This window comes from Dendropsophus ebraccatus, chromosome 15 (genome assembly GCF_027789765.1).
Source record: "Dendropsophus ebraccatus isolate aDenEbr1 chromosome 15, aDenEbr1.pat, whole genome shotgun sequence".
Classification (NCBI taxonomy): Eukaryota; Metazoa; Chordata; class Amphibia; order Anura; family Hylidae; genus Dendropsophus; species Dendropsophus ebraccatus.
This window is the reverse complement of record NC_091468.1, coordinates 68,338,867-68,351,693: the sequence shown is the minus strand read 5'-3', so window position 1 is coordinate 68,351,693 and position 12,827 is coordinate 68,338,867. Positions and strand designations below refer to the sequence as shown.

Here is a 12,827-nt window from a genome sequence, read left to right as displayed (position 1 = left end):
CCTGTACAGCTTTTTTGCTATTAGGGCCATGAATCCTAGCTATGCCCCTGCATACAACTGTACGGTGACAGATTTGTTTATGCCAAAAAAAAAACTTAAAATATTTGACATTTGGAGAAATCTGAACTCCCCTATTCTGGAATATTTTTATTATAGTGGTTTAGAGTCCGTGATCAGTCAGTGGAATGAATATGTAGAGAGGAAAAACCTAATGGAACAGTGGCTGGAGTCTGTGGATCACAAGCTGGAGCAACCCATCCAGAACCAGAATGGCCTAAAGGAGAAGTTTACACTGCTAGATCACATACAGGCAATCCTGTCAGACATAGAAGACCATGCCACAACTCTTCACCATCTTATTGAGAAGACAAAGGAATTACACCAGAAGACCGAGGACGTGACCTTCTCGGACCTGGCCCAGAATGAACTGAAAACACATTTCAATGATATCATGACTGTCGCCAGAGTAAGTTTTACTTTAACATACTGCTCCCTGTCTCAGAGTTTTCTCAACCCCGGGGGTTGTTTATTCTTTACGAAAGTTTTGAAAAATAAAAAACTGGTAGCTTGTGTAGGTGTTACCAGGTAGTGCTTTAAGAAGTAGTCCAGGATTTTTTTTTTCTTCCCCCCACTGCAGGCTGGTGCATGTACTTACCAAACAAACAGTGTCCCACCGCGCAGCTTTGTTCCGGTCCTACGGTGCCGCTCTGATCCCGCTGGCGCCAATCTGACCTCTTCAGCTTCAGCTCTGCAGCCCAGGAGGCCAGAAGTCAGGGTCTCTTATGCATCTCTATGAGAACACTCTTATAGAATAGAAGACGGGTCAGAAGAGCAGTGAAGTCACAGCCAGTGGGATCCGAGCAGCGCCGTAGGACCAGAACAAAGCCGTGCCACAGGACACTGATCTTTATTGGTAAGTTTATGCACCAGCAGAGGGGGGATTATTAAAAAAGAAAAAAAAAACCTGCACTGCTACTTTCTGTAACAAAATAAACAGGACATGGATGTTGTTAATTTAAAAAAGACCCATTCACTTTTATTGGAGCCTCCGTTCTACAAAAAAGGGCCGTATAGGTACACTATAACTTTTTTGCTGGACGGATCAGTGGCCAAAAAAAGGATGTGTAGATTGCCACATTGAATTCAATCCTGATTTACAGACAGAAAAAAACTGATGAACTGTGTGAACGAGGCCGAACTCATGTTAATGTTATATTAACCCTGGGGGCTAAAGTTTTGTTAAAGGGAACCTGGCACCTGGGGCAGAACCCACCTGACCCTCTGATTCCTCCAGCAGGAGGGGGTAACTATTAGGTGCTCTATGGAAGGGTTGAGGGGGGGTTCTTTTTAAGGCTATGTTCACTCTTGAACATTATTGACAGCAGTCATGGTAAAACAGCAGACGTTATTTTTAAAACAATAAAACAATGTTTTTTTGCATAATATATTATTCCTACGAGAGCACTTTGCCAGTGTCTGGCTGCTGCATGCTATATTTATGATCTATACGAGCTATAGGATGGAATTATTTGAAAAGAAAATACTAGAATCTGAAAAATGATCTTTGTGTCCAGGAAAAGATGAGGAATGTAGAAGACATTGTTAAAGATCACCTGATGTACCTGGACGCTGTTCATGAGTTCTCAGACTGGCTCCATTCCGCCAAAGAGGAGCTTCACCGGTGGTCTGATGCCTCAGGAGATGCTGCCGCCATCCAGAAGAAAATTACAAAGATTAAGGTTAGTTCCTGGAGTCATATCTTATCAGGATATAGTGTATTTGGGTCTACAGGGTGGGGGAACATAACAAATACAGTATGCTTACTGGATCTCATGCCCGTGCTCCGCCGCATCACCGGGCTCCCGAACCCCGCTGGTTGTCGCTTTCTCCCGGCTTCAGGGTACATCACAACCCAGCTGACACAACACTGAACAGTGGGATTTAGCCTGCTCAGCAAATCTGTGACTGCAGTGGTGTCCCGCCCCAGTCACTGACTAGCTAAGTGGGGCATCCATCAGCCGGGTCATGACGTAGCTGCTGGGGAGATCTGCAGGCTGTCAGTGGGTCGTGGCGCTGCGTGAGCACCGGGACGAGTAAATATAACTTATCCCCCCCCCCATCCCCAAATGCAAATTATTTTTAACCCCCTAACCCCGTGAGTTAATTTTCAAGTTGCGCTCATCTCTATTTATTACCCTATAAAAAATTCTTATAACATAGATACATATGTGAATGTACAGACATGCACATTGACTGATGTTTATGTCCATTGTACATGACCCAACTGCTTCTTTCTATGTTGTTATGGGACGATAATCTCCGAACAATGATCTGCAGCCATTCCCACTGCATATAAAAGTTACTGTTTAATATTCCTAAACTACTAGAATACGTCATTCCTCTTTGTATACTGTAGATTACTTTTCTGTTTGTCGGTTTCACTGAGAAAAACTTTGCAAGTTTCGGTTTAGCAGTAAGATGTAAACTTTGTCGGAGTTCCTCCAGCTCCAACAGACTGAACACAACTTTTGTCACTATAGTGATGATTTTTTTTTTTCCATTACAGGAGTTGATGGCTTCCAGACAGACTGGAGCTGAGCGCCTGAGCAGGGTTGAAACTCTGGCCCCTGCAGTGAAGAAGAACACCACGGCCAGCGGAGGCGACCTGATGGAGGCCGAGATCCGAGGCCTGCAGAATGACTGGCAGCAGTGGGAGGAGAGCGTCTGTCAGAGCAGGGACACTTTAGAGGCTCTCCTAAGTCAAATGGCCGTCTCTGAGCAAGAATTCACATCTGGGGTCTCCAGGCTGGAAGAGGCCGTGCAGGACTTCAGTGTGTTCCTGGGGAGATGGACGCAGAAGCTGATGCAAGGGGAAGGCAAGAATACAGACAAAGAAATAGTAGACGCTTGGCACAGACACAAGGTGACGCCGTCTTCTTACTTCATACTTACTGATGCATCTGCATGATATTCACTACACATACAGCTATGTCAATTTCACTACACACACAGCTATGGAAATGGTTAGATAGTCTGACCTAACACTATGAGCTATAAATGTATGTTTAATAGATTCTATAGGGAAACACCATAGAAGGCCATTGCTGTAAGCTGAAAAATACATTTATTTCTCACTCTGAAATCTTAGTTACCTGGGGTTCATAATGTGACTTGTTCTTGGTGAGCATGGCAAGCTAGTGGTCTGCCTGGACCTGTGTGATATTCATTCTTAGTTCTGTGTATTTAAAGGGGTACTCCAGTGAAAATGTATATCTTTCAAATCAACTGGTTTAAGCAACTGTATTATTTGTTGCTGAATGTTAAATGTCAGTGGCTCAGTAGTACAAGGACCCAGGTACTGGGCATTCCAGGATTGGACAGGGACAGAAACAAAGTGTGTCAAGTGCATCTGGGTAGCTGAGACCTGAAGGGAGGGGAGGGTATGTACACACTTAGTGTACCTGTGGTTTATAAAAAAAAAAATTGACATGTTATAGAGATATGTCAAAAATTTTGATTGGTCTGGGTCTGAGTGTTCAGCCCTGTACCGAACAGGAGAATGAGATGCAGCGCATCCGCTTCCCGCTCTTTTGGAAAAAAAAAAAAGTTGGGCTCCATAGACTGACATTATGAGCCTGACTCTTTTTCATAACACAGAGCGAGTGTTCAGTCCTCTCCTGTCTGAATACTCGGACCCGGACTGATTAAAACTTTTGTCATGTCTCTATGATGTCTCTATGACATGTCAAAAGTTTTTATAAACGACAGGTACACTTTAAATGTCATTCACGAAACAACATATTATGACTAGTGCCTAAACGCACTGTGTGACTGTGTCCTGAAACCAAGACGCCCAACTTGGTATCCAGTGTAACGTTTATATATAAAGCAGGACAAACAGTTGTCATGCGCTTGATAAAGGGGATTGTCCCCGAAACGGACGTAGCGCACTGACGTCATTCATCCATTTAGAGAGTGAGCGTCTCTAAGGACTGAGGATACCGACCAGCATTGCTGTCACGGTGAAAAGATTGGATACCTGACGTCCTGTTCACTGTGGTGACTTGCTTTATATTCATCTTGCTTGTTATATTCATGTGAATAATTCTTCTAATACAAGAAAATAATTCTTTTGCAACGAAGAGTTGTCTGTCCTGCTTTATATATAAACACTTTAAATGTCATACCAGTCATACGTGCCATAGTGAGGGGCCTACTAATATTTTTTATTTTTACAAACAGAAAATTTAATAGTCTGTTAAAGTTTGTCTTCCCCCACTGTGTACTTCCTTATAGACTCTAGATGCTTCCCTGTACATGAAGTCTTAATCTCCTTTACATCAGTGTTTATAAGTCATAATTATTCTACAGAAAATATTAGTCTTCCGTCAGATACTTTAGTGTGTTTGCATAGAAATAAGAGCCAAACTCTAAAAATGGAGACACGCTTAAAAATATCAAGTTAACTTTGGCCTGAATTCAAACAAGCCAAGAGATGTTATTTTTTCCCTGTTGTAATTGAGTCAATTACATTCGCAGGAGGCCCTGAGTGCTCTCACTGAAGCTGAACATGTCACAGATGACTTGAAAACCCAGCTGAATGACCTCTGCAAGTTTTCCAAGGATTTGAGTGTATATTCAGAGAAAGTCTCAGCTCTGATTAAGGATTACAACAGGTATAAGATCACTATATCTTACATAAGGTGCACCTAGGACACCATGTAAATTTCTCCTCTTAAAATCAGGACTTTTGTGTAAGGGTCCTTTTACATGGCCCGATATGGGACAGTGGAAGAATGGAAATGAGCGCTGATGAGTTAGATCAGCACTAGTTTGCAGTGCCTTTACACGGCACAAGTAATCGAGGGTTTGGGACACATGAACGATCCTTGAATCATTTGTGCAGCCATGGAAACTGACAACACAGACATGCATATATCCGTGTTATCAGTTTCCAGGTCACACATGCAGTGCATACTTACCATCAGGACTGCTGTGTGATCCGACACTGTCAGCTCCTGTCCTGCTGCCGCTGCAACTACAGGCCACTGCCCCTCCTCCTCCAGAAGGACGGACTGCTGGAGGAGGTGGGGCAGCGACCCGTAGACACAGCAACTAACGGAAGTTGACAGTGGCAGATCACACAGCAGCCCGGATGGTAAGTATGCAATGCATGTGTGATCTGAAAACTGACAACACAGATGTATACATATCTGTGCTGTCTGTTTCCCTGTACTGTTGGCCGCACTTCCCCTGTTTACACAGTGAGATGTACAGCCGATTACTATAAATTTTAAAGCTTCCTCTAAAAATGCAATCTGCCAAAGATCGAATGTTTTCCCTGTCCTCAGCCGATTGCTGTTGATTTTACATAGGCCAATTATCGGCTAAAGGAACGCTTGCAGCGCCCCTTCCTGGCTGAGAATGGACCCTTGTAAAAGTCCCTTAAGGCTAGGGCTACAGTCGCAACGTGCCACAATCTGACCAAACATTGATCTTTGGCTGTACGACCTGTGTCTGTGTAGCCCTATCCTTAGAAGTGTTATGAGAGGAGTAGATTGTTAGCTATGTAATATTGATGCATTGATTATTATTGTTACTTTTTTTCTTATTTTCTTTTCTTTTCTTTGTTTTTTTTTAGCCTTTTCCTGCAAACATCAAAAAGTTGTCAAAGCAAGGAACAAATTTTGCAGCAGAGGTTTCGTACAGCCGTCCGAGATTTTCAGCAGTGGCTCGTAAATGCCAAAGTGTCGACCGCCAAATGTTTTGATACGCCTGAAAGTATTGAGGAAACCTCAGCAAGTCTACAAAGGATTCAAGTAAGACAACATTAAAGAGACTCTTGTCAGCAGGTTTATGGCGTCCTATCTCAGGGTAGCATAAAGTAGTGGCAGAGAAGCTGAACAGAATGATGTATCACTTACATTGTTCTGTGCAGCACATTCAGACATATCCTCCTGAATAACATAGACAATAAATAATCCTCTCCATTATGTGCATGAGCCCAAAGAAGCAGAAAACCCCACCCACCAGCTGCTGATTGGCAGTTATCTATCCATGCTGTGTATAGGCAGTCACCTGTCAATCAGCAGCTGGAGGGCGGGGGGAGGGGTGGGGCAAGAATCCTATTCTCCTGCATATTAGGAGAACGGCTGAACAAAATAATTTAAGTAATACACCCATCTGTTCAGCATTTATATCACTGGTTTATGCTGCTTTCATTTAAAGGGCCACAAACCTAGTGACACATTCCCTTTAAGTGTTATGATATGTGTTACATATGTATACAGTGCCGTATACTATAAAAGTCTCTAATAGGATAATATAGGTAAATGTATTAAAATCTGAACATGCACGCATGCTGTATTATACCCGTCTAACGTTTATAGTTTCACCCTTGTATCTATTATAGCCATCTGTCCAGTCTCTGTCATCTGTGAGTCTCAGGTTGTCACTTAGCTTCTATCTTTCCCCAGGAATTTCTTTCTGAAAGTGAAGCCGGTCAACAGAAACTGCAGATGGTAACATCCAGGGGTGAATTCCTCTGCAGCATAGTGCCTGAAGAAAAAGTAAAGACTATCCAGAAGAAAGTCCTTGCTGCTAAAGATGATTGGAAGAACTTTATTTCATCACTACATCTGAAGGAATCCGCACTAGAGGTAGAGTTCATACTGGGTTGTTTGAGCTACTTTATGCAGACAGACTCCCTTGTAGGGCTGCAGATTATTTACCCTTTTGGGCTCATTTTACAAATGTAAAAAGAAAGAATGTAAAAGAAAAATCTTTTTCTTTTAAATCAACTGGTTTCAGAAAGTTATACAGATTTGTAATTTACTTCTATTTAAAAATCTCCAGTCTTCAAGTACTTATCAGCTGCTGTATGTCCTGCAGGAAGTGGTGTATTCTTTCCAGTCTGACACAGTGCTCTCTGTTGCCACCTCTGTCCATGTCAGGAACTGTCCAGAGCAGGAGAGGTTTTCTATGGGGATTTGCTCCTGCTCTGGACAGTTCCTGACATGGACAGAGGTGGCAGCAGAGAGCGCTGTGTCAGACTGGAAAGAATACACCACTTCCTGCAGGACATACAGCAGCTGATAAGTACTTGAAGACTGGAGATTTTTAAAAAGAAGTAAATTACAAATCTGTATAACTTTCTGAAACCAGTTGATTTGAAAGAAAAATCTTTTCGGTCGATAACCCCTATAATTATTGGTGGCTGCTGGAACCAATTAAACACATTTACATTATTTCCTATGGGAAGACACTGCTCGGTTCTCAAACTGCCCTCCTGAACCAATTAAGTTCGAAAACAGCAGTATCCCTGTATATATTTCCTAATTTATTTGTTCTTCATGTAGAATTTAAAGGTTCAAATGAAAGATTTTGAAACAAGCGCCAAACCAGTTCAGGAATGGCTGGCAAATACTGATAGGATAGTGCAAGACAGCAATAATCGTCTCCATGACCTGCCGTCTAAGAGGAAGGAACAGCAGAAGCTCCAGGTAAGTCTTCTGATTTATGCAGGGCCGTAATGGACTTTAATTGTTCTAACATTTGTGTTTCTTTAGCCTCGTGCTTCCTTATTAATACCGTTTACCGCATTTGCCATCTAGTCACTTAATGCTTAACTCATCCGTATGGCGCATTTACCGTGCATTGTATCTCGCTGTTTGTTGCATGCTTTTCCTGTACTGTTTTAAATGTGCTTGTGCCCTCCAGTCTATCCTAGAAGAAATAAGCTGCCATGAGCCACAGATCACCAGACTTAAAGAGAAGGCTCAACAGCTCAGGGAAGGCCAGTCTGCCAACAAAAGCTATATGCACAGGGTTTCCCAGCTGTCTTCTCAGTACCTAGCACTAAGCAATCTAACAAAGGTAACGTCCCACTGGGCTTTTTGCATGGATTTTTCGCTGCTGTATAATGCTGTATTTTCTTCAGCCTCTTTATGTCCCTGTTTTGTAATCTTAAAAAGTGTAATGGTCATTTCAGGGTTACTTTTCAGAAATCAATAAATCTCAATAATACAAGCGATTTTAAGAAACTCTTTTATAGGTTTTATTAAGCAAAAGAGTTTCCTTCTGTACTCAAAAAGCTGATCCCCCCTCACTTCAGAAGAAGTAGGATTTCTGTGTCCATTATGCTCTATGGAGGGGGAGGGGCCAAGGGGGATGAGTAAGCACGAAGAGGAGAAAAGGCAGCCCTTCACAGCACTTCATCCTGCAATCTTCTCTTACTAAGCTCCCAGATAAGCACTGACCTTTCTGACCTGTGAATCCAGCGTTTTATGTGCCCAGACAGTCTCCAAACTACACAGCTGTTTTTCTCCTCTTCCTGCTCACTCATCCCACTTGGCCCCTCCCCTCTCCATAGGTTATAATGGACTCAACCAACCCCGTATTTGCTTCTCTGTAATGAAGACGGCTTTGCCTGATAATGCACAGATAAGAAGTAGGGGGTTGGTAGGAAAACAGCTTTGTGAGACAGAAAGAGACCCTTTATAAAACATAACATTATTTTAAAATCTGCCGGCCGCAAGAGTCAATTAACCATTGATTTCCATACACAGAACATCCCCCACCAGCCTACCCAGCCCCCCCGTGGCACAGCTCCAGTGTTTGTAATGGTGCCGTGTCGGGGTGGGGGGGGGGGGTGAACCTGGCTGTGGTTAAAAAAAAAAGGACTGCGGCACCAGTCTATTGATGTAAAAACAACGCCCGTTGTTCAATAGACTTTATGACAAGGACGGCCGTTGTTTTAATCATCAATAACAGCCGTTCTTGTTATAAAAAAAAATGCATTGTTTGCACATAGCCTTATTGTGTCTCTAGCTTATATAGATTTTTAATGTGGAATAAAAAGTGCAGCTATATCTTTTTTCTATAAAAACAATTTTCTTACTACAAGGAATATACACGGTAACCAGACCCTCAGTATATAGCGCACTAGTGTTTTATAGATATGTATAACTATGCATAACATATAATAAGAAACTTTTATAACCACCGCCTTTAGGAGAAAATGTCACGGATGGATCGCATTGTGGCCGAGCACCAGCAGTTTTTACAGGGTCTGACAGACCTCCAAGACTGGATAAATGATGCCGTTCATCTACTGCAAATGTACTGTCATCCTACTGCAGATAAAAGTGTCCTGGACAGCCGCATGTCAAAGCTGGAGGTAGGTACTGACAAAGTCCAACAAAGAGGGCAGCGTGCCGCCTTAATGCCTTGGTTAGCACCAGAGATGAGCGTAACTCCGATCATTCGGCATTTGATTACCGGTGACTGAAAAAGTTGGAGGCCACCCCAGGGAGTCCAGAAAAACTATGGCCGTATCCATGTTTTCCCGGACCTCCTAGAGCTGCATCCAACTTCTTTGGCCATCGGACTTTAGCATGCTCCAGTTGCTCTCATGTTTGGTTAGCACTGCTGCCTCAGTCCTCTTCGGTAGGTTTTACTTTACTGGGCTGAGGACACGACTTTGCTGTCTGAACAGACCATTGTTGTAGGATATTTTCACTTAGTTCCCATGTTTTGTGTTGTAGACTTTATTGTTAGTGAAGCAAGATAAAGAAATTCAGATGAAGATGATCCTAACCCGAGGGGAATCTGTTGTGAGAAGCACGTCTCCAGATGGTGCCCCTACCATTCAGAAACAACTAAAAGACCTCAAGGATTCTTGGGCCTCCCTGCTATCGTCTTGTATTCAGTGTAAAAGGTATAGCCGATAAAGTTCATGGTTGTATGTAAATGGAGAATTCTGAATTCTATGCTTAAAGGGTTTGTCCGTCGCTAGACAACTTCTACTGTACCGCCGCTGTTATATAGAAAACAAAAAATAGCCTATTCTTACCTCTCCACACTGCCCCCGTGTCCTCCTATGGAGCTCCGGTGTCCCCCATTGATTGCAGTCACTTCCTCTTCCGAGACAAACTCTTCTTGGGAGTGACAACCCGGTCAGCCAATCACTAACTGAGACAGGACAGCACCTCAGCCAGTGATTGGCCATGTGGGCCGTCAATCCCAAGAGGAGTTTGTCTCGGAAGAGGAGGTGACTGCGATCAATGGGGGACACCGGAGCTCCATAGGAGGACACGGGGGCAGTGTGGCGAGGTAAGCATAGGTTCTTTATGTATAACAGCAGCAGTATTGAAAGTTGTACATAAATTCCAATACAGAAGAGAAGAATTGGCACTGACCGTAAATTGTTGCGTGCAGAAATGTTTATTCAAGTCCGTTCAGACAAAGTGCGAGGCAGGGAGGGGAGAGCGGGTCACAGCGACGGAACGTTTTGTGCCGTGTATGATCGCTGGCCAGAGTGAGTGCCTCACAGCATGAAATGATCCGTCATTATGACCCAGCCATTCAGCTCTCCCCTCCCTGCCGCGCATTTTGTCTGAACTGACTTGAATAAACATTTCTGCACGCAACAACTTACAGTGAGTGTCGCATCTTCTCTTCTGCTATGGAATTTATGTTGGACTGTTATGGATCTATGACTATGGGCACCCTGTTGGTTGCACATCTATCCTTGCAGGAGAGCACCCATCCCCCCAAGAGTGTGTAGTTTGGTAGAAGTGCCAGACCAGCTTTTCTATTGTGTATATTAGAAGTTGTCTAATGACGGACAACTGTGTAATTGGGCCCTTACTATACAACTATACACATGTCCGGTGAACAGTGAAGAGTTATAATGACTTATTGACCTCTAAAATTACAGCCAGCTGGAGGGAGCCCTGTCCAAGTGGACCAGTTACCAGGATGATGTCCGTCAGTTCTCCTGCTGGATGGACAGAGTGGAGGAAAGGCTTAATGAACCTGAGCGGCAGTACAGTGAACTGAGAGACAAAATTGCAGCACAGAGTAAAGCTAAGGTAACAATCCATGTCCCCCTTGCTGGATATTTGTATCTGTGTATTCTATCACACCATTCTGCTTTCGTAGTGGAATTGCTGAAACAGCACCGTTAGTGACAGAAACTTGAGGTTCTCATATCATGACAATGCTTCCTTTATAGGAAAATAGACACTGATGGGTTTATCCCTTAAGCTGTCTTTTTGTGTGCGCAGAGTGGTAGGTAACACTCGCATTAAAGGGAATGTGTCACCTAAATTTTCCTTTAGTGTGTGTTCACACAGCAGCACATCTGCAGCAGATTTGATGGCACAGATATGATGTTGCAGATTCAAAGCAAATCTGTGCCATCAAATCTGCGGTTGCAGATCCTGTACATGTGAACGTACCCTTACTGATTAGAGTCAGATACTAAAACTTTTTTTCAAATCTATTTCTTTTCTAACTTTTTTTTTTTTTACTTTTTGTACCTTGTTATGGGGGTGGCCATATTGCCTGGGATGTTTTTAACAGCATTTAGTGACATGCTTTACAGCAAGACTCCTGGACATAGACGACAATAGACAGACTCTGACCCCTTGAGATGAATGTCAGACATTACTGAGCGCTCTGTGACCTGTGCAGAGGTCATTCCACAGGAAGCTGCTATTGTCTCCTCTATCTACTGGTGTCACATGACGCTGCAATGCTGTACAGATCACTTTACAGCAGCCTCCTCTTATCACCAAAGACACAACAGGAAATCTCGGCTTAGTTTTAGCCCCAGTGGGGAGAATGAAAACTGCAGGATATCAGGATTATTTTATAATATAGATAGAAAAATGGAAAATTTGAAAAAAGTCACTGAAAATTATTAAAAAATCTGTTTCGCATAAAAACATTATACAATAAGTCAATTTTCTGTTGACATATTCTCTTTAAGAATAAGGATGAGCACAACTCGAGTCTATTTGTCCAATATTTGAATACCGGTGGCTAAAGAAGTTGGGTGCAGCCCCAGGGAATCCTTGGAACATGGATACAACCTAGGGCCTATGGCTGTATTCATGTTTCCTGAACTCCTTAGGACGGCATCCAACTACTTCAGCCACCGGTATTCAAATAGCAAACAACTGAACTTGGAGCATGCTTGAGTTGCGTTCATTTCTAATTAAGAACTATGTAAAAAATCCCAAGTTGGAACAATGAACAACAACCTATTAATTTAACCTTCTTTTACAGTTATTAAATGAAGAAGTTTTAAGTCACAATAGTTTACTAGAAACCATAGAGAAGAAAGGATCCGGCATGACTGAGCATTATGTCACCCAACTGGAGCTCCAAGACCTGCACGAACGCTACAATACACTAAAAGAGAAGGTCAAGGTAAAGCACTAGGTTCTTCTCTTGTATATGCAAGGGATGTTCTGCTGGAACGTTCTATTGTTGTGTATGTTTAGAGGTGTCAGTACGGTTCACAAGGTTCCATAGATGAGCGCAACTCGACCATGGGAGTCCAGGAAAACAACGATGCAGCCATAGGCTATAGGCTGTATCCACCAGGACTCCCTAGGGTTGCATCCAACTTCTTCAGCCCTCGGTATTCAGATGCTGAGCGATCCGACTCCAGCATGCTCAAGTGGCGCTCATCTCTTCTTGTTAGTCATCAAATGCTGACAGAGTGAGAGTGATATTAGTATACGTATAAGTGTTATGTGTATTGTATGGTTATACGCAGCAGGTGATCAATGGTTCGTGTTTTAACAGGACGACATCACCAAAGTAGAGAAAATAGTGTCCAACCACCAAAATTATCAAAAGGCGCTCAGGGCGTTTGAAGAATGGCTGCAGCAAGAAAATGAAAGACTGAACTGTCTGGTGTTGTTTGACGGTGATACTGAGATGTTTGATTCTACTCTTCATGAACTACAGGTAAACCTAGGATTTTGTATGGCATATGTTTATAGGTTTAAAGGGGTAATTTACCCCCCCAA

At 42.9% G+C, this 12,827-nt stretch overlaps 1 protein-coding gene across 1 annotated transcript in view; it reads left to right on the top strand.

The window, feature by feature from the left end:
- SYNE1 (spectrin repeat containing nuclear envelope protein 1) overlaps window positions 1–12,827 on the top strand; it is a 385,540-nt gene that overhangs the window by 243,743 nt on the left and 128,970 nt on the right. The window contains exons 53-65 of the mRNA XM_069955314.1: window positions 157–466; window positions 1,575–1,739; window positions 2,567–2,923; window positions 4,540–4,676; window positions 5,642–5,819; window positions 6,477–6,659; window positions 7,359–7,502; window positions 7,720–7,875; window positions 9,014–9,178; window positions 9,546–9,718; window positions 10,721–10,874; window positions 12,076–12,219; window positions 12,601–12,765. Of these exons, the coding sequence (XP_069811415.1) occupies window positions 157–466; window positions 1,575–1,739; window positions 2,567–2,923; window positions 4,540–4,676; window positions 5,642–5,819; window positions 6,477–6,659; window positions 7,359–7,502; window positions 7,720–7,875; window positions 9,014–9,178; window positions 9,546–9,718; window positions 10,721–10,874; window positions 12,076–12,219; window positions 12,601–12,765 (2,431 nt within the window). The remainder of the gene's footprint in view (window positions 1–156; window positions 467–1,574; window positions 1,740–2,566; window positions 2,924–4,539; window positions 4,677–5,641; window positions 5,820–6,476; window positions 6,660–7,358; window positions 7,503–7,719; window positions 7,876–9,013; window positions 9,179–9,545; window positions 9,719–10,720; window positions 10,875–12,075; window positions 12,220–12,600; window positions 12,766–12,827) is intronic.